The sequence below is a fragment of the Misgurnus anguillicaudatus genome, chromosome 25, assembly GCF_027580225.2.
Source record: "Misgurnus anguillicaudatus chromosome 25, ASM2758022v2, whole genome shotgun sequence".
Taxonomy (NCBI): Eukaryota; Metazoa; Chordata; class Actinopteri; order Cypriniformes; family Cobitidae; genus Misgurnus; species Misgurnus anguillicaudatus.
In genome coordinates, this window is record NC_073361.2 from 10,217,429 (window position 1) to 10,240,869 (window position 23,441).

General features: G+C 37.5%; 1 protein-coding gene across 1 annotated transcript in view; it reads left to right on the plus strand.

The window, feature by feature from the left end:
* The window catches only part of fars2 (phenylalanyl-tRNA synthetase 2, mitochondrial), a 175,593-nt gene extending 154,710 nt beyond the window's left edge, over window positions 1–20,883 (plus strand). Inside the window, exon 7 of the mRNA XM_055181755.2 lies at window positions 20,655–20,883. Coding sequence (XP_055037730.2) covers window positions 20,655–20,793 — 139 coding nt within the window. The 3' untranslated portion in view covers window positions 20,794–20,883. The remainder of the gene's footprint in view (window positions 1–20,654) is intronic.
* Window positions 20,884–23,441: the final 2,558 nt, after the last annotated feature.

Sequence of the window (23,441 nt, forward strand, 5' to 3'; positions counted from 1 at the left end):
CTCGGTAACCCTCGTCGTTGTCAGGAATGATTAGAAAATAAATTAGTTGTCGGATTAATACAGACAAGAGGTTTGTCTGCAGTGAGTCAGAATGCCGAAGTCTGGAGCTCCTAATGGAATGCAAATTGATTTCTTCAGCTCCTTCCTTCCGTGCCGGTGGAGAGAAAGGCCGCCATGCCTTTGATGGGAAGAATGAATGTGTCTTTCATAGTCTGCCTTCTCATCAGAGGCTATGAAAGTCAATGCTAAATCATCTTAGCGGGTAAACTAGTTATGGTATTGCAATTATTGATGCATTACTAAAGGTGGGATCTTAGTAGTGATGTGTGCCACTTGATGTCATACTGTAGCTCAGACTTTTATTTTTAAACTTTTACATTTTGATCTTTTGTTAATTATCAGCAACAATTGATATTGTTACAGTGTGAATCATACAAAAACGTATGATTATTAGAAAATTAACAAACATAGGCCTGACCACATCCCTAAACCCAATGCCACTGGGATGATTGCATCCCGTACAAAATTGAGATCGTACAAATGTATTTCCGGATTAGCCACCTCATAAAATAGTTACGAATCGGCATGAGATTGTAAGGCGAGGTTCGTAATACACAACGCTGGCTCATTTAAGCAAATTATGTCTATTTCCGGAGGAAACGGCTTTGCTTGAGTGCAGGGGTTGTTAGTATTTTAGCACCACTTCCTGGTTGGAATCATTAGCAGCACATTGAGTGAATTTTCTGTCAGTCCCTTCACTTCCTTCTGGGAGATTCAACCAATAGGTTGGTGTCATGTTTCATAATCTCTTCCATTCTGAAAACCAAGCACTTATCTCGTCTGTAGAGCTCCTCCCATGAACGGCTTCAATGAATGAAACTCTACACCTACATGTGGTTGCCCATTACTTGAAATGAAATTCCAGGCTAAGATGTACAGCTTGTGTTTGTATCTATGGACTTTGATGACATTACTATTTCACAGCACAGATTTAATCGATATGTAATGCTTTTTGGACTGGCCATCTCAAATTGGGGGCACACAAGAAGATCTGTTTGGATCAGTGGTTCTCAAACGTTTCGGCGTGCACCCCTCATTGTGTAGCATGCATCCCTTCCTGGCCTCCCCAAAGAATATTCATGACGTAAAACATCTCCAACTTAGAATTTGGATTAAACTAAAACATATTAAATAAAACAATGTAGTGCTGTTGGTTGGTAGCCTTATTTGTTTGAGGTTTAATTACACAAAATTACAATATAAATTAATGTATTATAAAATTACATAAAAATGGGGACCCGGCAACCCAGTTTTAGCCGCTGCTTTAAATAATTCTTATTATTAATTCTGTTTTCTATTTTGTATCTTAATATGCAATTAGATTTTATTGTAGGTTGCCAAAAGGACATTAAAGACCATCTTCATAGTTAAGATTAGGATTTTTTGAGGACTGTGTGTCTTGGGTATGAACATTAACCCTTTGCTAGACCCCAATCTAGAAATTAAGCTCTGTTTTTTGCACAGGTCTACTGTGGGTTAAGGGTGCCACATGGTGATCACCAATAAAAATGACAAATTTTACCTCTTAGCAAAAGGAAAAAACGCCAACAATCAAGAATGCATGATAATAATGTGTCATGGTTCTGCAATCAAAAAATGTCGTTATAATGGAAGTCAATGGGGCAAAAAAAGCCACAAACAACTAATTAGGAAGAAAAAAATAAAAACTGATGCTGCACAAAAACTAAAAATGGATCAAAGCCAATGTTTTTACCACTCTTTGACCCAGCCCAAGACTGTGAAAAAGGTTTTAAAAAATCCAGTCCACAATCACTTTTTATATTGAAAATCTGTAATTTTGTGTTTGTATTTTTTTTATCAAATCAGTGACACCACTTATGAACTTGGCAATTTAAGAGTTAAAATCGTGGACATTTTTTAAGCATTTGGTAGTTTTGATCAGTACTGAGGGCGATTAACAGATTTATGAAAAAAATTTGATCTGATACATTTTTACAGCCGTTTAATTTAGTGGCTTTTTGTACACGAACAACCCGAAAGGGTAGTAAATTTGCCCACCTTATAGTGTTGAGTTTTTTTTTTATTTCAAAGCATTTTCTCAAAATATGTGTAAATATAAGATTTTTCACCAAAAATTATTCCATTTGCTGAAACACAGAGAAAGTTGTGGCCAAATTAAGACATAAAAAAAACAAAAATGGCCAAAATGGCCTAAACAACCCACAAGGGTTAAGTTTGTGTTGTAGTCTCGGTCTCAAGACCACTTTTTAAAGGTCTTGGTCTCGCCTTGGAATCGACCACATTTTTACTTGGTCTCGTCTCGGTCTCAGACAAAGAGGACTCGGAATTTTATTTCAAGACCACAACTGATGGCACACTGCAAAAAATGATTTTCAGGAAAAAAATTCTTAGTATTTTTGTCTTGTTTTCAGTAGAAATATCAAAGAATTCTTAAATGAGGATGCTTTTTCTTGATGAACAAAACAACCCAAGAAAATAACTGTAGTTTTTAGAGCAAAAATATCAAATTAAAATTATTTTGTGCATAAAAAAAGCAAAAAAATCTTCCAATGGGGTAAGCAATTTTTTCTTTAATTTTTCTTGAATTTAGTGTTTAAGAAAAAGGTTCAAGATTTTTTTTCTTACCCCATTGGCAGATTTTTTTGCTTGTTTTATTCACAAAATCACTTAAATTTAATATTTTTGCTCTAAAAACTAGACTTATTTTCTTGGCTCGTTTTGCTCATCAAGAAAAAGCATCTTAATTTAAGAATTTTTTAAAATATTTTTTACTGAAAACAAGACAAAAATACTGAGATTTTTTTTTCTTGAAAACCATTTTATGCAGTTTATTCAGGTTTGGCATATGATGTTGGCATTGTTTAAGTTTCTCCCAATGACAGTTTTTCTAATTTTATTACTAAAACACCTGCATTGTGTTAAGTGGATGGCAAGCCATGGAAAGACAGTTCAGATTAAATGGTTAAATTGATTTCAGCTCTTTAGTGTTTGTTCACCTTTGTTTGCTTATAGACAAAGATAAATTCCCACATATCTGCAATTTCTTTGATTATTTTATCAACTTCTCTGATGGCATGTGCACACACACACACACACACACACACACACACACACACACACACACACACACACACACACACACACAGACAAGAAGTGCCTAATTATATGCATATTCCACATTTTATCATAAGTGTTTTAATGCAGTGACTTGCACTGGTCTTGGTCTTGACTTGGTCTCGGCCTGTCGTGGTCTTGTCTCCGTCTCGGCCTGTCTTGGTCTTGGTCATGACTTGGTCTCGGTTTAGGTGGTCTTGACTACAACACTAGGTTAAGTCTTAAATTTGATCAGCTTATGGAGCATGTTGCCAGAACCAACCGTTCCTGTAGATTTATCCTCTACAACATTAGGAAAATTAGACCTTTCCTGCAATGCGTTACTGCCCAGACTCCCAGCCTGCACAACCAAACCCCTACATGATTCAGAATGCAGCGGCAGGAGTGGTCTTCAATGAGCCGAAAAGGATGCAAGTAACTCCTCTCTTTGTTAGGTTACACTGGCTTCCTATAGCGGCTCGCATCAAATTCAAAGATCTGCTCCTGGCCTTTAAAACCACCAATGGGTTAGCACCCACTTACTCTCACCCGCTTATACAGACTTATGTTCCCTTTAGATTCCTGCACTGGTGCCATCCAAAAAAGGGGAAAAAAATCACTATTGCATACCTTATCTGGTTCTGTTCTTCATTTGTGGAATGATCTGCCGGTTGCGACAAGATCTGCTGATTCTGTAGTCGTCTTTAAGTATTCCCCTAAAACCTATCTCTTCCGCCAACGCCTCTCATACTAATACAGAGCTTAATATCTTTTCTATTTTTTATCTTTATCTTTCTGTCCATAAAAAATGTAACTCTTGGCTATGTATGCTTTATTAGACTTGATAAGAATAGCTCTGGTGCACTTATTGCTGTTCTTGTGTTGCTCTAAATGCTTCTATTGTTACTTCATTTGTAAGTCGCTTTGGACAAAAGCATCTGACTAAATGTAAATGTAATTTTATATTAAAAATGTAAAAAAATGTAACACAATATGTAATTTGTGCTGCTAGAGGACGCTAAACAACAACAACAACGGCGTAGCTTGATGACAGTGCAAAAGAGCATGGAATTATGGGAGTTGTAGTCTTCACCTTCACCGTCGATAGAAATTGATCTGACACGACTACCAATTCATGTTCACAGATGACATACTGAAATAAAGTTTTACAACCATTATAACGCAAGTCAACAGTTTAGCTTGATTGAAGCATCACTACTATTGCTATGAATGGGGGATATGCCAATGGTTAATACGCACAACCGGCGCAACGTCATAGAATGTCTCTGAACAGGTTCACGCCCACTTTTGGGGGAAAACAAACCAGACTTCCCATTGACCTCCATACAAAATAGCGGAACAAAGCAACGTTCGCACACACCCGGCAGGCGTAAACAACCCAAGAAATCACTCAGAACAAACATGCTGAGCAATCATCTGTCCACCCTGCCCGCCATAGAGCACCAAAGAAACATTAACACATTTAATTTGGTCAATATAAAAACATGTCTCCTTCATTCTCACAACGTCAAGTCTGTGTAACAATGCTTCCCATTGGCCAGAGGTGTCTTACCCGGACATTTACTCGTACCTCTTCGAGTCAACAGGGAAGCCATTGAATAATTTTACTACTTATTTGAAAGTTACTTTGTATATTATGCCTTTATATTTAGAGTAATGAGTGCACTTTTCCGTCCAGCAATACAACTAGACTTAGTGATTTTCCAGCAATCACTGGATATCCTTGTTACACAAATTTGATGCTGTGGGAATGAAAGGGACATGTTTTTATATTGAGTAATCAGTGATAATCAGTGATTTCTTAAGTTATTTACGCCTGCCGGCTATGTACGAGCGTTGCTTTTTTTCGCTATTTTGTATGGAAGTCTATGAGAAGTGAAGTTAATTTTCCCCCAAAAAGGGGCGGTGACGAAATTTACAGTCAAGTTCCCGGTTGTGCCGGTAGTCCGTATATGGACGCCCGTCTTTCAGTAAAAATAGCCAATCGTCAACCGTTATGAATGACATTCTCTGGGGGAGGGGCTTTGCGCATGCACAGTGTCTGACCTGGAGGCGTTGCAAACATGGCAGCGCAGTGATGCGACTTCCTTAAAAAGACTTTGGTTCTACTTCTGCATATGGCACTGCGCAGATCGACTCGCGTATGACATCAAAATATTACAAGAGCAACACCGCAGTACTGCATTTAAATGACTTGTGTGATACTTTGATGTCATACACCAATCGGTCTACGCTGTGCACCATGCAGTCAAACACACCATTGACAAGCAACAACATGAATGGGGGGAGTGCTGGTTAAAACTGTACATTTTCTGAATTGAAACATTGTTGAAACATTTGGGATAATGTAAGTGCACATGTGAAGAAAATACACTCACCTAAATGATCATTAGGAACACCATACTAAGACTGTGTTTGCCCCCCTTTCGCCTTCAGAACTGCCTTAATTGTACGTGGCATTGATTCAACAAGGTGCTGAAAGCATTCTTTAGAAATGTTGGCCCATACTGATAGGATAGCATCTTGCAGTTGTTGGAGATTTGTGGGATGCACATCCAGGGCACTAAGCTCCCGTTCCACCACATCCCAACGATGCTCTATTGGGTTGAGATCTGGTGACTGTGGGGGCAATTTTAGTACAGTGAACTCATTGTCATGTTCAAGAAACCAATTTGAAATGATTTGAGCTTTGTGACATGGTGCATTATCCTGCTGGAAGTAGCCATCAGAGGATGGGTATATGGTGCTCATAAAGGGATGGACATGGTCAGAAACAATGCTCAGGTAGGCCGTGGCATTTAAACGATGCCCAGTTGGCACTAATAAAGTGTGCCAAGAAAACATCCCCTACCCCATTGCATTAATGAGAAATTGAACAGGTGTTCCTAATAATCCTTTAGGTGAGTGTATATAACACTGTGCTAGTGATTTTTGAATCTTTTAATTTAAAAAGATTCTTACATATTTTCCCTTTGAATCAGATGTTTGTTCCCAGTGTACAACAGATTGCTACATAAACTTACTTTAGAAAGGGCAGTAGTAGAAAAAAATATTTAAAGACAACAACTAAGCAAAAAAATAAAAAGAGGGCGCACAAATATGCAAATTCGAAACTTGGACTGAATCATTATTTTTCAAACTGTTGGTCTGAGACTACAGACGCTCCTAAACCAAATCCATTAAAATAAATTAGCAGCCTGCATTGCTAGGAAACAAAATACAGTTTGAGAAAAAAATTGATTGTTTCATAATTAGCAAAAGTAAACTTTAATATGACTTATGAGCTTATGTCTTACAAACGTTTCAGTCGTTTTCAAAGCTTAAAACAAATCTTAAAATAAAACCAATGTTATACTTGTCCTGTGTCTGTTAAATTACTCTGTAGGATCAGTAGTCCGTTCTGTTTTAAAATACTGCTACCAATTACTGCATGAAGAGGCAAAGGCCATGCTGAAGTCTCTGTTAAAACCGAGCCCTGACAGACCCTGTACGCACTGAAGACATGGAGAAACACTGTTCACTGTCACCATGGCCTTTACCATTGCGGCTGGGGTTCAGGAAAATTAAACATGTTTTTTACACAGTAGCGTGAATTTCATTGTGGCTCTGTTTTCACGCCCATTGTCAGTACAGCAGACATGGTGAAAGGTTACGTTTCTTAAACATTAAAATGACACCTCAGAAAGATTTTTCTTTTAAATTGATTTGGCTTTCTTTGTTTTGGATCTTAAGAGTTGCTACGTTGGTTTGTTGTTAGCCAATAATGGATCGAATTCCCATACTTGGTATGTGGAATCAATACAGTGAGTGTTTTTGTGATGACAATGGGGAAATTCTGCAAAGGAAATTTAAATGTGATACAGCGTTGTAAGCAAACCTGGGTGTAGTACAGACACACAGGCTGAAAGCATTAGCAATTCATCATAAATTAACAAATATGCAAGAAGGTTTAGTGTGAATAAAATGGATTTTGAAAGTAACAAATAAAGAGTTTGGTTCCAAAACGCAATAAATCCATTTTGAATAATTTCGGGAAAAATTGTGTTTTCTATACCAAGAAAGTGACGAGATAAAAACCACTATTTTCTGTTACAGACTTTCACATAGCATCTTTAGGTTATAAAAACATAAAAAATTCAAATCCATAATTTGATTTTCAAAGATTTATTGTAAAAACTGATTATTACTGATTTTTTCCACAAAATGCAATAAATCCATGACAAGTTTTTTTTTCCAAAATGCTATGAATCTATTGAATCAATATATAAATGCACATTCATCTTTGCCATGTTTTATTTATTTAGTTGACTAGTAGTATACACTGATTAAAAAATAAACATTAATGGCATTAATCAAAACACTTACTTTGTCATAATAACACTGTCATTGCTGCTGTTATACTTTGGACTTCGTCGCTTAACATTTTTCAAAGCGATCAGTTGTAAAATGTTTTGGTGCTGCTCGATTTTCGTTGGCTTTGCGTAAATGGAAAAAAATGGAAAGTTTTTTTAATAAGATCCTCTGGGGTCAATGTGTTAGCATGACAGAAGCTGTCAGGAGAACAAGCAATCTCCATTTCCATCTCCTGAGTGCCTCTCGTGTAAATTATTAGATGTTGATGGCTTACGTTTCTTTCCCATCGCAGAAAACCACCACAGATTTATCAATGCCATCAAAGTATTATTTTGTTTTTGTTTGTTTGTTGATCACGCAGTACAAGATAATGAAAACTTGGAGTCCGTGCATTTGACGCGCGGCCATTGGTGCGCTGTAATTTGTTGCATTCTGCAGAAAAGAAGAACTAGCGTTTATTGCGTTTTGGGAAAAAGGGAGAAAAGATGACAGAATAACATGGCGGATATTGCATTTTACGTAAAATTAAGAATTTACTTTTAAGTACTGACCTGATATAATACTGATTTTAGCAGTAACTATTTTTTTTTAAATGACGTTTATCGCGTTTTGGAACCAAACTCTTCAAATGGAGATGTAGAAGTGCAGAAAGGTCAAAAAACTGTGAAAGTTTTTCAATTCATATTATAATAAAATGTGACCTTAACTCATTCCCCGCCAGCCTTTTTTTTTTTAAAAGTTGCCCGCCAGCATTTCCTGTGATTTTCACAAAATGCCTTCCAGGAAAATTTTCTTCTAAAAATATATTAACCTACAAATATATCAAATGAAAGAACAGGCCCTTTGCCTTCAAACAAACAAACAAAATGAGAAAAAAAAGTTTCATCATATCTTCATTTGCTCTATTTTTATAACCTCTTAAATATGGGTTGGTTTCTTCAAAAATACTGAATTTTGAGCAAAAAGCTGAAATAATTGCATTTTTGTAAAGGATTTTTTTTAGAGATCAGACTCAGAGTGATGATCAAAACATACGCGGAGTTTAAAATTAATTAAATTGGTTTTTGCTTCAGTTTTGTATAAATTGGGCATCTGGTGGATAATAGCGGAAGTACAGATTACAGTAAAACTCGCGTAATTGGCAGGGAAATATTTATCTTAATTGACGAGATAACTTGTCAATGGTGGGGAAAGAGTTAATATGTGATTGTGGAGTGTATGATAAACAAGGTACTGTACGTATTAGGGGTGTAACGGTACGCAAAAATCACGGTTCGGTGCGAACCCCGGTTTTGAAGCCACGGTTCGGTTCATTTTCGGTACAGTAAGGGAGAAATGCAAACATTAAACTGCAGGTTGTTTATTACTATAAACTTTTTTTTACAATTTGTTTACACTTTTTTAAACACTTTTTATTAAAATATAACATATAAAATATATATAAAATGAAAAAATAATAAATAAAATACTACTGCAAAGTTCTTTTTTTACATTATTTTATAACAGAAGGTAACTCTTTTCTTAACCTTCTCTTAAACTTTTTCTACTAAAACCTTGAACTAACAAATTCAATTCCTGAATACATTTATGAACTATTAGCCTACATTTTTGCCACCAAAAATTTTCTGTTTTGATTTATTTTGGATTGTTTAACTCGCAGTATTGAATTGGCTATGTACCATCTCTGTATAAAAATAATATTACTGCTCTATGTGTAACTGCATAGCAAGCAACATGATGATATACTTATTATACACTCATTTTGAGATTAGTGAGTTGCATACCTAGCCATCTTTGATCTTTTGCATGTTTCTCCTAATCTTTGCTTGTGTCGTCAATGTAAGCTGTAACGAACCCCTCCGCAGCTGAGCGATAGCTGAGTAAGCCCGGGTTACAGCTCTTCTCTGTCCCGACCAGCTGATCGCATTGGCACAATGATATGATTGACGTGAGGTGCAGATGAAAAATCTGATCACGCATTCCTTATTCTCGCTGTCACAGAAGGCGCGTCTCATGAATGCGTAGCAACGAAAGACGCGCATCCTCTCACGCACTTTTGAAAGAACAAAGCAGCGCGTTGACACGCGTTTAACATGCACTTTTAGATACGACACGTAAACGTTTACATCAATAATCAAACGTATATACAACTAAGTAAATAAAAATCTTTCTGCGGGCCGAATTATGTTATATGTTTGACAGAAGACTTGCGCTGAACGCGGAGACTTCCGCCACTTAATATGTTCGTGCGGAAACGCACGTATTAGGGGAGACCGGGGCTGATTGTCTCACGGGTTGGTTGTCACACTGCTTATTCCAGACATACTACATGGCGCTGTGGTACAATTTTGATATCTATTTGTTAGCCTTTAATAGCTTACTCATTTGCACTTGAAATTTTGCTGAGCAGACACAAAACATTGAGGTTAGGAGACATTTTTTTATTTTTATGGGTCAGAGTAAATTTTCATGTTGGTGTTGTTTTTGTGTTGAGATCTTGTAGGATATTAGTCATTCAAAAACAAAACACTCATTAAAAAGCCAAAAGTATTAGCTTTATTTTGAGTCATCTTTTAGCGATCAAGTTAAAGCCGTGTGGCAGCTAGCTTATCATGTTTGTCAAGAAGTCAGTTGGGGATGGTTGTCACATAGCTTGCGGGGTTGGTTGTCACATAAGAATATTGGACATTTAGACATTTTAAGACTGTTTGTCTGTTTGTTTGTTTTTGTTTTCTGTTAAAATAAAATAAATAAAGCATTAAATAAAGAGGTTTTAACACAAAAAATTATTTATTTCTATTTCTCAACACAGTAGACAATAGGCTTTATGCCCAGCTGCACTACTTCCTGAACTTCGGCCGGCTTCTTGTTTCCTGTCTGCCATTGTTGGACGGGCTGATTAGTCCAGGCGTGCCTGACCTCAGTAGTCACAACAACAATAATCAGACACACCTGGATCAATCAGCCCGTCCGACAATGACAGACAGGAAACAAGGAGCCGGCCGAAGCCCATCGTGCAGCTGGGCATAAAGCCCATTCAAGTAACTGATCACCCACTTTAATCCCATTGTTTAAACATAAGGGGCATTAATAACAACTATCATAGGGGTGGATTCATATTAAAACTTATTTGCAGTTTCTAGCTTAAAAAAATAAAAAGTTACACATTATCTTTTCAGATCCCAATTTATCATTGAAATCCTATAGAACCTCTATAGGGACAACCAACCCCATACCCTGTGACAACCAACCCCGTGATGGGGTTGGTTGTCACATTGTGTCAGAGTGTCTTTGATGGTTAATTACTTCCTGTTACAATACAATCGAAAAGTAAAAAGTATACACATTTAAAGCCAAGACTCCAAAGTTTCATTTCATGTAGTAATTACTGCTGAAAGATTTTTTGAAGATGAGCAATTCATGCATGAGTAAAAATTGTGACAACCAACCCCGGTCTCCCCTATGTTCCGCACAGGCGCACACAAAATGCATTCGGCCTTTCGGTGCACGTGTGCACCGTGCCGAAAGCCCTGAACCGAAACGGTCCGGTTCGAATACACGTACCGTTACACCCCTAGTACGTATACATACAGTATGTGTCCCTGTCTGTGAAATTTACTAGGCTAAAGTCTTATAATCTAATGATGAGATTAGGAGCAATCAAGGGCTGCACCATAATCGAAAAACTAATCGGGATTACAATTACGGGTGAAAGAATTACGTAATCGACAAAAATCTCAATTACAGCTGTCCATTTGTGCTCATTTCTCCAGTAGCGCCTCACTGCAGAACATGACATCCAGGGGGCGTGGTTGGATTCAGATCTAGTCGGCAGTTTTACCACAAGACACGTCATACACTTGTTGTTGCGTTACCATTTCCGCATTGAGTTGTAACTAAATGAAGTTATTCTTTTGACGGAAAAGCAAACTTTACTTATGACTACAATAAAAGTAGTGCCTTTAAGGTGAAATGTAAGGGATACATCCTATAATGTTTTGGAGTAAAACATTTAGGGTACTACGAGTAATCTTGCACTCGCAGTTAAATACCTATAAATGTATACAGTATAAAAATATGCATAATTATTAACATATATGGCACGTTATTAAGAAATTAATAAATTGAATGTTTATCTTGTATGGACTTTGAACTTGTTTTATCGCGTCTTACAACCATTAGGAAACTTTTCTTACAAATGTGCTAATAAAAGATATCAAATAAAATAGTTTTTTATTTTTGGGATAATGTACAGCCAACTGGGTCACAAATAAATCCCTTCAGTGATATCACCCCCTCGGGAACGTGTACCTTACCTCCCTTACACCTAACTGTGATCATTACTTAATACATTAAAAATCTTTCTCGACTTTGTTATTAATCAAACGTTGACTTAAATTGATAAGAGCAAACATTGGCGACTGCAGGCTGCAACAACGCAAATATACTGCTTCATTTGGCGGAGCAAAGTATATAAAGTGGGAGGAGTTGGATCTAGATACATCCTCGCCCCCTGGATGTCATGTTCTGCAATGAGGACCATCACTCAGTCAATATTAAACATATTAAGGTTTTATTTCTTTACATTATGTAGGATGATTTCATGTAGAAAACAGTGACGTGCCTTGCAAATGTTTAGTTATAGCTGACATATGCTAGAATACATCACAGAAAAAGCTAAATGTGGTACGGTATGTTTATTTGCACATTAATACTGTGGGCTGCTATAACTGAAAGAGCCCATGGTTAATTTATTACATTACTGAAGCTTTTTATGAATCTCAGTAGCATCATGGGATGTTTTGCTGGGTTTATTAACATCCTTAATACCAGGGTGTAAAAAGCAGCCTGTGTCTTGTAAAAGACTAAAATATACTGTAATAATAAACCAAAAATATATAATGAATTTGGGCTTAGACTGGATCAGCTTAAAGAATAAATAGTGTTCAGTCGAAATCTTTACATACAGTAACATAAATCTACACCCATGTCATATTAATCAAGGAAATACAAATATATTGTTAGCAATGTATGAATAAAGTACGATAAAGCTAGCTCGCAGTCATGATGGTGTCTTATTCCTAAAATTTGATTTTAAACATCTAACAAACTTCTTTTGTAGAGCACAAGCCTGCTATCTCCAAGGTACAGTTTCTTCTTTGTCTCACCGAATGAATTTCATATTTGTACACAGTGGGGTTTTTTCTCTTATGTGCCTCATTGCAGTTTATCACACACACACCTTTCCATTCGAGGCAAAGCCTGTATGAATAACTGCACCTGCCGACTCCCACACCAAATTTTGCCAAGCAATAAAACCGAGTCGGCTCCAATAAAGTGGAATTGTTGTCTGTGTTTGGATCACTGTTCGCCTTCTGTGGCCACTGAATTATTGAACACCTGTGTGTTCACTGGAAATGTCAGCTGTTTCTTTTTACCGAGGCAGACAGAGACGAAGGAAGACCAGAAAAATGAATAGAAACGACATGCTTACTCGAAACTTATCGTTACTTATTTTGATGTATTGACGATTGAAAGTTGGTAGTTTGTAAAGTGATGGTTGGTGAAATTTTCAATATGGTTAGTTGTCTTTCATCTCAAAACATTTTGCTAGCTTTGCTAGCCATATAGCATAGTGGTATTATTAACTTACACTCACCTAAAGGATTAGTAGGAACACTTGTTCAATATTTCATTGATGTAATTATCTAATCAACCAATCACATGGCAGTTGCTTCAATGCATTTAGGGGTGTGGTCCTGGTCAAGACAATCTCCTGAACTCCAAACTGAATGTCAAAATGGGAAAGAAATGTGTTTAAGCAATTTTGAGCGTGTCATGGTTGTTGGTTCCAGACAGGCCGGTCTGAGTATTTCACAATCTGCTCAGTTACTGGGATTTTCACACACAACCATTTCTAGGGTTTTACAAAGAATGGTGTGAAAAAGGAAAAACATCCAGTATGCGGCAGTCCTGTAAGCGTAAATGCCTTGTTGATGCTCGAGGTCAGAGGAGAATGAGCCGACTGATTCAAGCTGATAGAAGAGCAACTTTGACTGAAATAACCACTCGTTACAACCGAGGTGTGCAGCAAAGCATTTGTGAAGCCACAACACGCACAACCTTGAGGCAGATGGGCTACAACAGCAGAAGACCCCACCAGGTACCACTCATCTCCACTACAAATAGGAAAAAGAGGCTACAATTTGCACAAGCTCACTGAAATTGGACAGTTGAAGACTGGAAAAATGTGGCCTGGTCTGATGAATCTCCATTTCTGTTGAGACATTCAGATGGTGGTCTAAATTTGGCATAAACAGAATGAGAACATGGATTCATCATGCTTTGTTACCACTGTGCAGGCTGGTGGTGGTGGTATAATGGTGTGGGGATGTTTCTTGGCACACTTTAGGCCCCTTAGTGCCAATTAGGCATCGTTTAAATGCCACGGCCTACCTGAGCATCGTTTCTGACCAAGTCCATCTCTTTATAACCAACATGTACTCATCATCTGATGGCTACTTCCAGCATGATAATTCACCATGTCACAAAGCTCAAATCATTTCAAATTGGTTTCTTGAACATGACAATGAGTTCACTGTACTAAAATGGCCCCCACAGTCACCAGATCTCAACCCAATAGAGCATCTTTGGGATGTGGTGGAACAGGAGCTTCATCCCACAAATCTCCATCAACTGCAAGATCCTATCCTATCAATATGGGCCAACATTTCTAAAGAATGCCTTCAGCACCTTGTTGAATCAATGCCATGTAAAATTAAGGCAGTTCTGAAGGCGAAAGGGGGTCAAACACAGTATTAGTATGGTGTTCCTAATAATCCTTTAGGTGAGTGTATATACATTATTAGGCAGTGTGATATAATGCAATAATCGTCTAGAGGGAAGTACCAAATTGATTTCACACAATTTTTTGCAATAATTTTTGGCACTTTTTCATAAAAGGACTTTGCACAACAAAATGTATGACTTCCATGTGTGATGTGTAAAATGACTATAACTGCACTAAAGCAGAAGTAAGGAGGGAAATGTTTCTAAAAAGGAAACTTTAGTTCTGGATGAAAACCACTTTATCCAATTAGCTAGTTTGGCTTTTCGGGATGCGTGAAAACATACATGTCCCAGCGGCAGCCTGTGATAGCCTAAAATTGTCAGGATTCACATTTGTGGAGCTCACGGGGTTGTTGTCTGGCTGGGAAAGGGAGCCTGCGCGCCAGTCGAAAATTCCACAAGTTCGCAGATACGCTTTCCCGCAGCCTGTGTGGGTAGAAAGCCGACACGTTTCACAGATATATTCATAGCCGTCTATTTTTACGGATAGCTATTTATGTCGCCGTTTTTCCTGTCATACTGGGGTTTACTTTAATTGCTTTACCCTTTTACTTTACTCACGTAAACTGTATCGCATTCGTTTTCAATCCCTCCACAGTGCCAGGTATGATCTTTCGGTATGTGTCAATCAGTTACGGATGAGCTTCCCCGGGGGATCACACTCATCTGTTGGTTATTTTTAGCAGCTTGACTGTGAGGATGCTGGTTTTCCCTGTGGGGAGAGAGAAGCTTTATTGATACAGAGATGCTGGATTGCCACAGCACTTATGATTCAGCGTACATCCACTTTATATGGAGAATAAATCATCACAGATTTATAAAAGCAGACAATTGTGACAAACAAAAGAATTCTGGATGTCTTCATGACTTCGGGGCTTTAAAGGGACGTCCCAGGTTCAATACAAATTTAGCCCGGTGGACTAATATTGATTTGCACCGAAAATCATTTCAACTCATGCCTTATTGTTTTTTTAAAGCTAAAATTGCACTTACATTGGAAGCAAACTGGGTCAGCGTTCAGTGGAAATGTGTATTTTTGTTGAAGCACTTACATGCATAATTCAAAAATATTTCATGTAATATTTGAGCTGTGCGCTTTCTAAATAGTCTATTTAAAGTGAATCCACGTTTCTAGCTGGATAAACATCTGGTTATGTATTACAGAAGTAATTTCACTGAGTTGAGTTCGCCTCGTGTTAAACAAAGGTTTGCTGATGGTTACGTCATGTGCTGGTCTGGTATCTGTGCATGCGGGCTGTGAAAACATATTGGCTTTAATGGTATTGTTGTCATGGCAACAAAGTTGAAAGATTCTGACTTTTATCACACTAGTCATGTTAATACACGTGCAATATAATGTTTAAGTAGGCTGGCTATAGTTTTAAAATAGCATGTTTTTAAAGGGCACCTATTATGCAAAATCTACTTTGGACATAAATGTGTGTTGGCAGGGTGTGAACACAACCACCATACAATGAACAAAATCCACCCACTTCTCCTTTCTTTAATCCCAATTAAACCAAAGCAGTCTCATTAGAAATGCTGTTTTGATACTCTTGTTAATGTGATGTCACACTGACAAAGCCCCGCCCATGACCACTGACTGCTTGGCTACCCGAAAGCTTTTCTAAATGTGTTTGGTAGCACTAATGCAGCTAAACTATTGTCTACTATTGTCCCAGATTTATTTTTAACCAAAAACAGGAACTCGTATGAAAACAGCAAGTTTTTGCTCCCGCCCCAAATTGGGACATTTTGGACATGCTATAAATGATCTGTGGGTTATTTTGAGCTAATATTTCACATTCTATGCACATCTGAGATAGTACATCTGTTGAAATAGGCATAATATTGGCCCTTTAATGTTTGATACACATTGCAAGTGACTTACTGAGCAATTTGTTTTTATTATTATTATTATTATTATTATTATTATGTGTGATATTCATCAATATGCTATAATTGCCATAGCTCGTATTAACCCAAAAAACTGAGGTAAGGTGCAATTTCATAAGCAGATCTGTCACACATAGTCCCACTCCAAACCCCATTGGGTTGGTTGAATCAGTTTTGTTTTTGTCCGGTTTGTAAATATGCATTAAACATATAGAACTTTGTTTATATAAAACATAGCGAGACTCTAAGGTTTGTTATTCCCAGATAACAACTGCCTAAACTGATAACGCATCTGGGTACTGTGAGTCATTTTGGCACGTGCAGTTTAATGCATATAAATAAAATATTAATTTACATATTTAATACAACTTATCCTCCAACCCATATTATTGTTTAGGTCATTTGTCCATTCTCCCAAATACGACCCACAGATGTGTTTACTACCTCTACTGTTTATTAATCAATGTAAACAAAAACACCTGTGACTGTACTTTTACTTGCGTGTTGTGTTTTAAATGGTTGAGAAGTGGTTGGGTTTAGGTTAGGGGTGTGGTAAGGTTGTAATAACCTGCTGGCCCCTAGAGGGCGCTTACCCCTAAAACGTTGCTGTACATTGCTATAAGCTACTTGCACAAACGAACCATGAGGTTGTTATTTTTGTAGGACAGTCTCCTTGTCTTAAAGCAGAATTTTTTTTTTCGTCACAGAATTGCTTTTGTAACAAATAAGCTAATAATATATATCAAATTAATATTTTCTGTCCAACTATTTATTCATATGGCATGTAGCCACACTCTTCAGTGTTAGTTTAGGGACAACACACTAAATGCGTTGTCCCAGAATAAACGGATCTTTGTGTTGTTATTGTAACAACACATTTTGTGTTACTTTGAACCATTCTTGTGTTATTTAACACAAAATGACATATAATGGGCCCGACAGTGCTCCAGACTGCCACCAAAATTTGAGAGTGTGCCACTGAATTTTACATCCAGTCACACATGTGCGACCAGTAAATTTGACTTTTTTGTGATGTGACACTGAATGAAACAGCAGATTTTTACTTTCTGCATGTGGCATTAAAGTATACAACGGTGGAAATTAGTAGAAATGTGAATATTTGGTTAGCATGTTGATTTACGGTGTGTGCCCCTATATTTTCTGGTTGCGCCCCTAAAAATTTCAGTTGGGGGCCACTGTGCTCTAGGGGTGTGCAAAAAAATCAATTCACATTTGAATCGCGATTCAAGCTTTGCCGATTCAGAATCGATTCATAGAATTCCAAAAATCGATTCATAATTTTTTTTTGTAATGCGTGTTACTATTGTCCTGAAATGAGTTCATCTCAGTATTCCTATAAATGGCGCTGCGTCGTATTCACACTGACGCCCGCAGTCTTTCCCACACATTGCTGCTGCAGCGCTGCCCAGTTATATTAACAAGTGCCCAAGTATATCTGGCGTCAGATTTTGTCTTTTTTGTTTTTACGTGATGATGACACGCTTTAATAATGACATTTTGTGTGCGACATGATGAGTTCGGTATGCGTTCACGTGCTCTTTGTTTCTCAATGAATTGGGATGCGACGCGAACAAGCTTGTGTCACATTGTATCCTTCATGTTTCTGAACTTGAGCAGAGTTTTAACATTAGAGAACTTGACGGAGCACCCGCGGTCCGTATGGTTCCGGGTTTGTATTTGAAATGGTCAGTCGGGTCCGGGTCAGTCATAGTTAAATTACTTCGGGTCCAAAGTCTGATTAATATTATGTATAAAACCTGAGTCGATCGGAGAATGACCGTGAGCGCTACCGCGCTAAAGCTCGCGTGCAGTTTCAGCATGCCGACGGTTTCTATGGCGATAAAACTGGCTCTTTTCTATTATTATTAATAAACCATATATTCTCTAAATCTATTGAACTGAACGAGCAAAGCTCAAGCTGACTCAATATTTACAAAACGCAAAGCTGTAATGTAAAGTCCCCTGTCAGTGGGACAGCAAGTAGACTTTTGAATCTAAAATAATGAGTGGATTAAAGAGAGACACTTTTCCTGCTTCTGCTCTATCTAATAGAAATAATAACCATTATAACACCAGTCACATTTATAATCTATAGACCTGCACTGTCTATCATTAATATACTATATTATTGTATTTAATACAGTTTGATTAAAGGGGTCATCTAATTGCTTCATAACAGTTTTTATTTTTCCATAAAGACATAAAGTAATATCAAACTACATTTAATTTGTTGTGTTTCTTTCTTTAAAATTGTATATCTACTACAATAAGTCACATAGGAAAAAGTAAACTACATTTACATACTGTGAATCGTTTTTTAAAATCGAGAATCGTTTTTGAATCGAAAATCGATTTTGAATCGAATCTCAAGCCTAAAAATCGGAATCGAATCGAATCGTGTAATTTTCTGAATCGTGAACCCCTACTGTGCTCCTAGTGAAAAAAGTTAGTCTGGAGCTCTGCCCTATCATACATCCGGCGCAATGTAGCGAAATGTGCGACCCATGTGTCTTTTGCTAGTTTGAACCCGGCGCAATTCTCATTTTCACGTTTAGCGGCAAGTTGTTTAAATAGCAAATGCATTTGCGCACAATTTTGCACCCATGGGCGTTCTGGTCTGAAAACAAGGTTTGTTTAGGCGCATTGTTGGTAAGTTGCTATTTTGAGTCAGCTAAAACCTAGTCAAAAGTCAATGGCGCAATATTGTTTTTGTTATTTAATGAGCCTGTAGCCTGGCAAGTAATTAAACATTTTGCTTTAAACAAATGCAAATATAGAATTTTTTTAATTGTTTTTTTTTAATGCTACCCCACAGATTTATTGTATATGATGACTTTGTACCTGTCGATATGATGAGATGAGAACCTTTATATAGCAATGCTTTTCAAAACACCCACGGTGCTGTCCGAGCGCTGAAACCTTTCGGCTCTCCACGCGTTTGTAAATTCCTAAACTCGTGTTTGTTACAAATACAGTATTTTTAAAGTGCAAACCTTTTCTTGCATATTTGTAAATTATTTTTTGAGATAACACAGATCATGTAGGCTATCCGTCCATTTACAGCAATTAAAAGCCTGTTAATTTTACTTCCATGACTAAAAGAAAACCACTTTAAAGGATTTAATAATAACATTAAAAGTTTTAATACAAATACAAACACACAAACTCTTAAACTAGTGGTCTTCTTCCTTCTCTTTGTTTTTCAGTTGACAAATTCCGCCGTCTAAATAGGAAATCGGCATGGTGTGAGCGCAACTGGCTTTTAAAGGGGATGAGAGCTGAGACTCGCATTGGTTTATTGCATGTTACGCCCAAAACACTCTCATTACTCATTACGAGAATAGGAACAACCCTTTTTTCCCGTCGTTAAATTAGCAAAAGTGGATTCGGACACGCCCGTTTAAACTGTGCGCTGTGCATTTTAGACAATGCGTTTAGATTATTAAGATATGGCCCATTATGTGTTAAAAGCATAACACAAAAATGTGTAAAAAATAACACATCCTTTCTTCTAGAGTGTATATACTAAGTGGGATGATGTAAAACCAGTCAGTTTTTTTTCTCAAATCTAGATCTGGGTCATCCTGTCATCCTTTATGTAAAGTTATTATATGCCATGTTATAACAATGAATACGTCAGCTTTAAGTTCCAGTTTTTATGCATTAGGATGTCACTGTACATCTGATGGGCATCAGCAGGGCCTTGTTGCCTCTAAATCCAATATCAGCAAAGTGAATCCGATGTAGCTTTGCAACTCCCCGTTGATTTGCACTGGAAACCCAGCAGCTGTTTTTCTTCTGTTGGCTGTCAACCATCTTGTTTCACTCGGTTGCCCCATGAAGATTTGTTCGAGTCCAGCCGCTTCGTTTCTTCCTCTGTATTCTGCAGTCTTGCGTACATGCAGGCTGCACATTTAAGAGAATCATGCCTGACTTTACTGCTCTCCCCGGAGAGCTCTCTGTAAGTGAAAACTTTGTAGTTTCTTGTCTTTGTTAATCCAAATCGCTACTCTCCTGAGACGAAGCACACTTCTGTGTGTGTGTGTGTGTGTGTGTGTGAGAGAGAGAGAGAGCGAGAGAGAGAGAGAGAAAGTTCATGTAGAGATCTCCCTGAATGGTTTTCTTCCACGGACTAGGTTGACCTTATATACGCTCTTATATAACTTACGCATGCAGAAATATCCCTGCCCTTCGCCAACTAAACTTGCATTTGAAGAATAGTTGAAAATTGTGTTATTGTTTATTCGCACTTGTTGTTTTCTGTGTGTTGTTTCAAACCCCTCTCAAGTTCAGCTTAATGACTCAACCACCAGGTCGCAGCAGTTAACAGATAAAGAACTTTAAAATGATATGTCGTCTTTCTTTTCATACCGTTTCAGGACGAAGAGATCGAGCCATTGTTACCGCATCGTGTACCGTCACATGGAGAGAACTCTGACCCAGGAGGAAGTGAAGATTATTCATAGTGCCATTGAGCAGGCGGCTGAAAAAGAGCTTGGTGTGCAAGGAAGATACTGAGCTGATCTTTAAGAAATGTCCACCTTCTCTGTAGGATTTACAGATATAGCATCATCTCTCTGTTATCTAATAAAATACTTTTTTAAATCAGTTAAAACTGTGCTTATTTGTGGTCTCCATCTGCATTAGTTTGTCTCAAAAGTGTAACGTATTCATTTTTTAAAGAGCCACACAGATCCTAAATTGAAACTGTAGCCGTTTCTCAATACCAAGTACGCCAAACTCGGACTTGTGTCCTTCGTAGTTCGAACTTGCAAGTTCAGACTCGGAAGAACGAACTCCTGACGCGAAATGCATTATGGGAAACTTCGCTGTCATAAGTCCACACAAGTCTCCTCTGATGCATCCTCGATAAAATGGGCGGATCAAGAACACATCCGGGGATTTTATGTGAACTTGGGCTTGATGCGAACTTTGAATTGGAACAGTACTTGGGCCGCGACTGATGACGTTTCACAAGTCCACAAGAAAGCAAGTACAGACAAGAACGCATATTGAGAAACGGCTTGTGTCATGTAGCTGTCCATCAATGTAAACAATGTGCAAAGTAGTTGAACCAAAAAGTGCACGATTAATAAAGTTATTGGCTTCTAAAGTAGGGAGTTGACTCTGAATCGCTGAAACGAGTCGTCATATGGATTGAATCTCCTGCCTGTCTTTACCACGTAATACCAGCACTTTGCATAATAATCTCCGCCTACAACCTTGCCCGGGAGAAATGAAAACTATGACCTGAGCGCTTTGGTAGCTGTGATACTTTAGCTGTGAGCCGGTTGGTTGCTGTGGTAATGTCCCCCCCCTCCTCCACTGTGATTGGACAGCTGTGTGAGAACTGACATTGACGAGCGGAGCTTTTCTCCCAAAGTTGAATATTTTTCAACTCTCGTCGCTCAGCACTAAGCGCGGAAAAATCGCTGAGCGCCGGTTTTTAGCACGGAAGAAAACCGCTAGCTGTTGGCTTATTTGAAAAACACAGATTTGAAACATGCGCCGGCCATGGGCGTAAAAGCTTTGGTGTGCACGCCCCCTTAGTGTGTAAACATCATATCATGCTGTATTTTCAGTTTGTGTTGTTTTCACTACCAAGGACGAAGATACATGAAGAATCTGTGGTTAAAATTACTTTTTCAAGGAGGGATTTACTAGACGTTTGACAATTAAAGATGGTTCAGTTCCCACTTTATTTGAAACAACATGCGTCTCCTAACTACAATCTGTAAGTATGATTATAGCTACTTAAATTAGTGTAAAAATTTTAATGTCTGTCGTCATTTTTATAACCTGGACTAATGATGAATGTTGTGTATTGATGTTCTTGTTTAAACTCTTAATATACTGTCAGAGATTCACGTTAGCAAGCGGTTAATGCATGTTCACTTATGGTTTTGCTATGACCCGGTTGGTTTACATAAATGCTTAAATGAGTGTAAAATGTTAGTTTCTACCGTCGTTTTTATTGCTTGAATTAATGATGAATGATGTTGTTGTTTTAACTCTTAATATACTGTTAGAGAGTCACGTTAGCAAGCGGTTAACGCATGCTCACTTACAGTTTTGCTATGACCCAGTTAGCTTACATAAATGTTTAAATGAGTGTAAAATGTTAGTTTCTATCGTCGTTTTTATTTGAATTATTAATTATGAATAATATGTATTGATGTCGATAATGTCTTCTTAGTGATCATGTTAGCCCTAGGTCAATACATGTTGCACTATTGTTGGTCTGTGCCACTGATCTGTGATCTGTGAGGAGACTCAGGGAACAACTTCCGACTTTAAACCAAAAAATTACATCCATCTTTCACAGAAGTAATCCACACGGCTCTAATGGGTTCTTTTGCAGGTAATCGATGTGATTTTGTAAGAAAAATATCCATATTTGAAACTTGATAAACTATACACTGCAAAAAATGGTTTTCAAGAAAGAAATGTCTTAGTGTTTTTGTCTCGTTTTCAGTAGAAATATCTAAAAATTCTTAAATTGGGAGGCTTTTCTTGATGAGCAAAACGACCCAAGAAAATAAGTCTAGTTTTTAGACCAAAAATATCAAATTTAAATGATTTTGTGGTTAAAACAAGCAAAAAAATCTGCCAATGGGGTAAGCAAAAAAATCTTGAACATTTTTCTTAAACTCTAAATTCAAGAAAAATTCAAGAAAATTTGCTTACCCCATTGGCAGATTTTTTTTGCATGTTTTATGCACAAAATCACTTAAATTTGACATTTTTGGTCTGAAAACTAGACTTATTTTCTTGGGTTGAAAAAGCATCTTAATTTAAAAGATATTTTTGCTGAAAGTAGGACAGAAGTACTACGATTTTTTTTTAATAATTTTTTTGCAGTGTAATAACTAGCTTCCGGTAATGACGCCATCTTGGACTGACACTATTCACTATTCAGAGTCACCGTACCCATGGCAACCAACGCTCATTACGCTAAAACTCTCTTGTAAATCACAAAAAGTCCAAGATGACACATATGTATATCAGATGGCTTTAGGGTGAGTAAATCATGGGGTAATTTTGATATTTGACTGGAGTATCCCTTCAAAAAAACATTTAATGCTTTGTTCAACTTAAAAAAAAAAAACATGCATAAAGATTTCTCAGTTTTGTTACAACATTTACTTAAACTCGAGATATAGGCA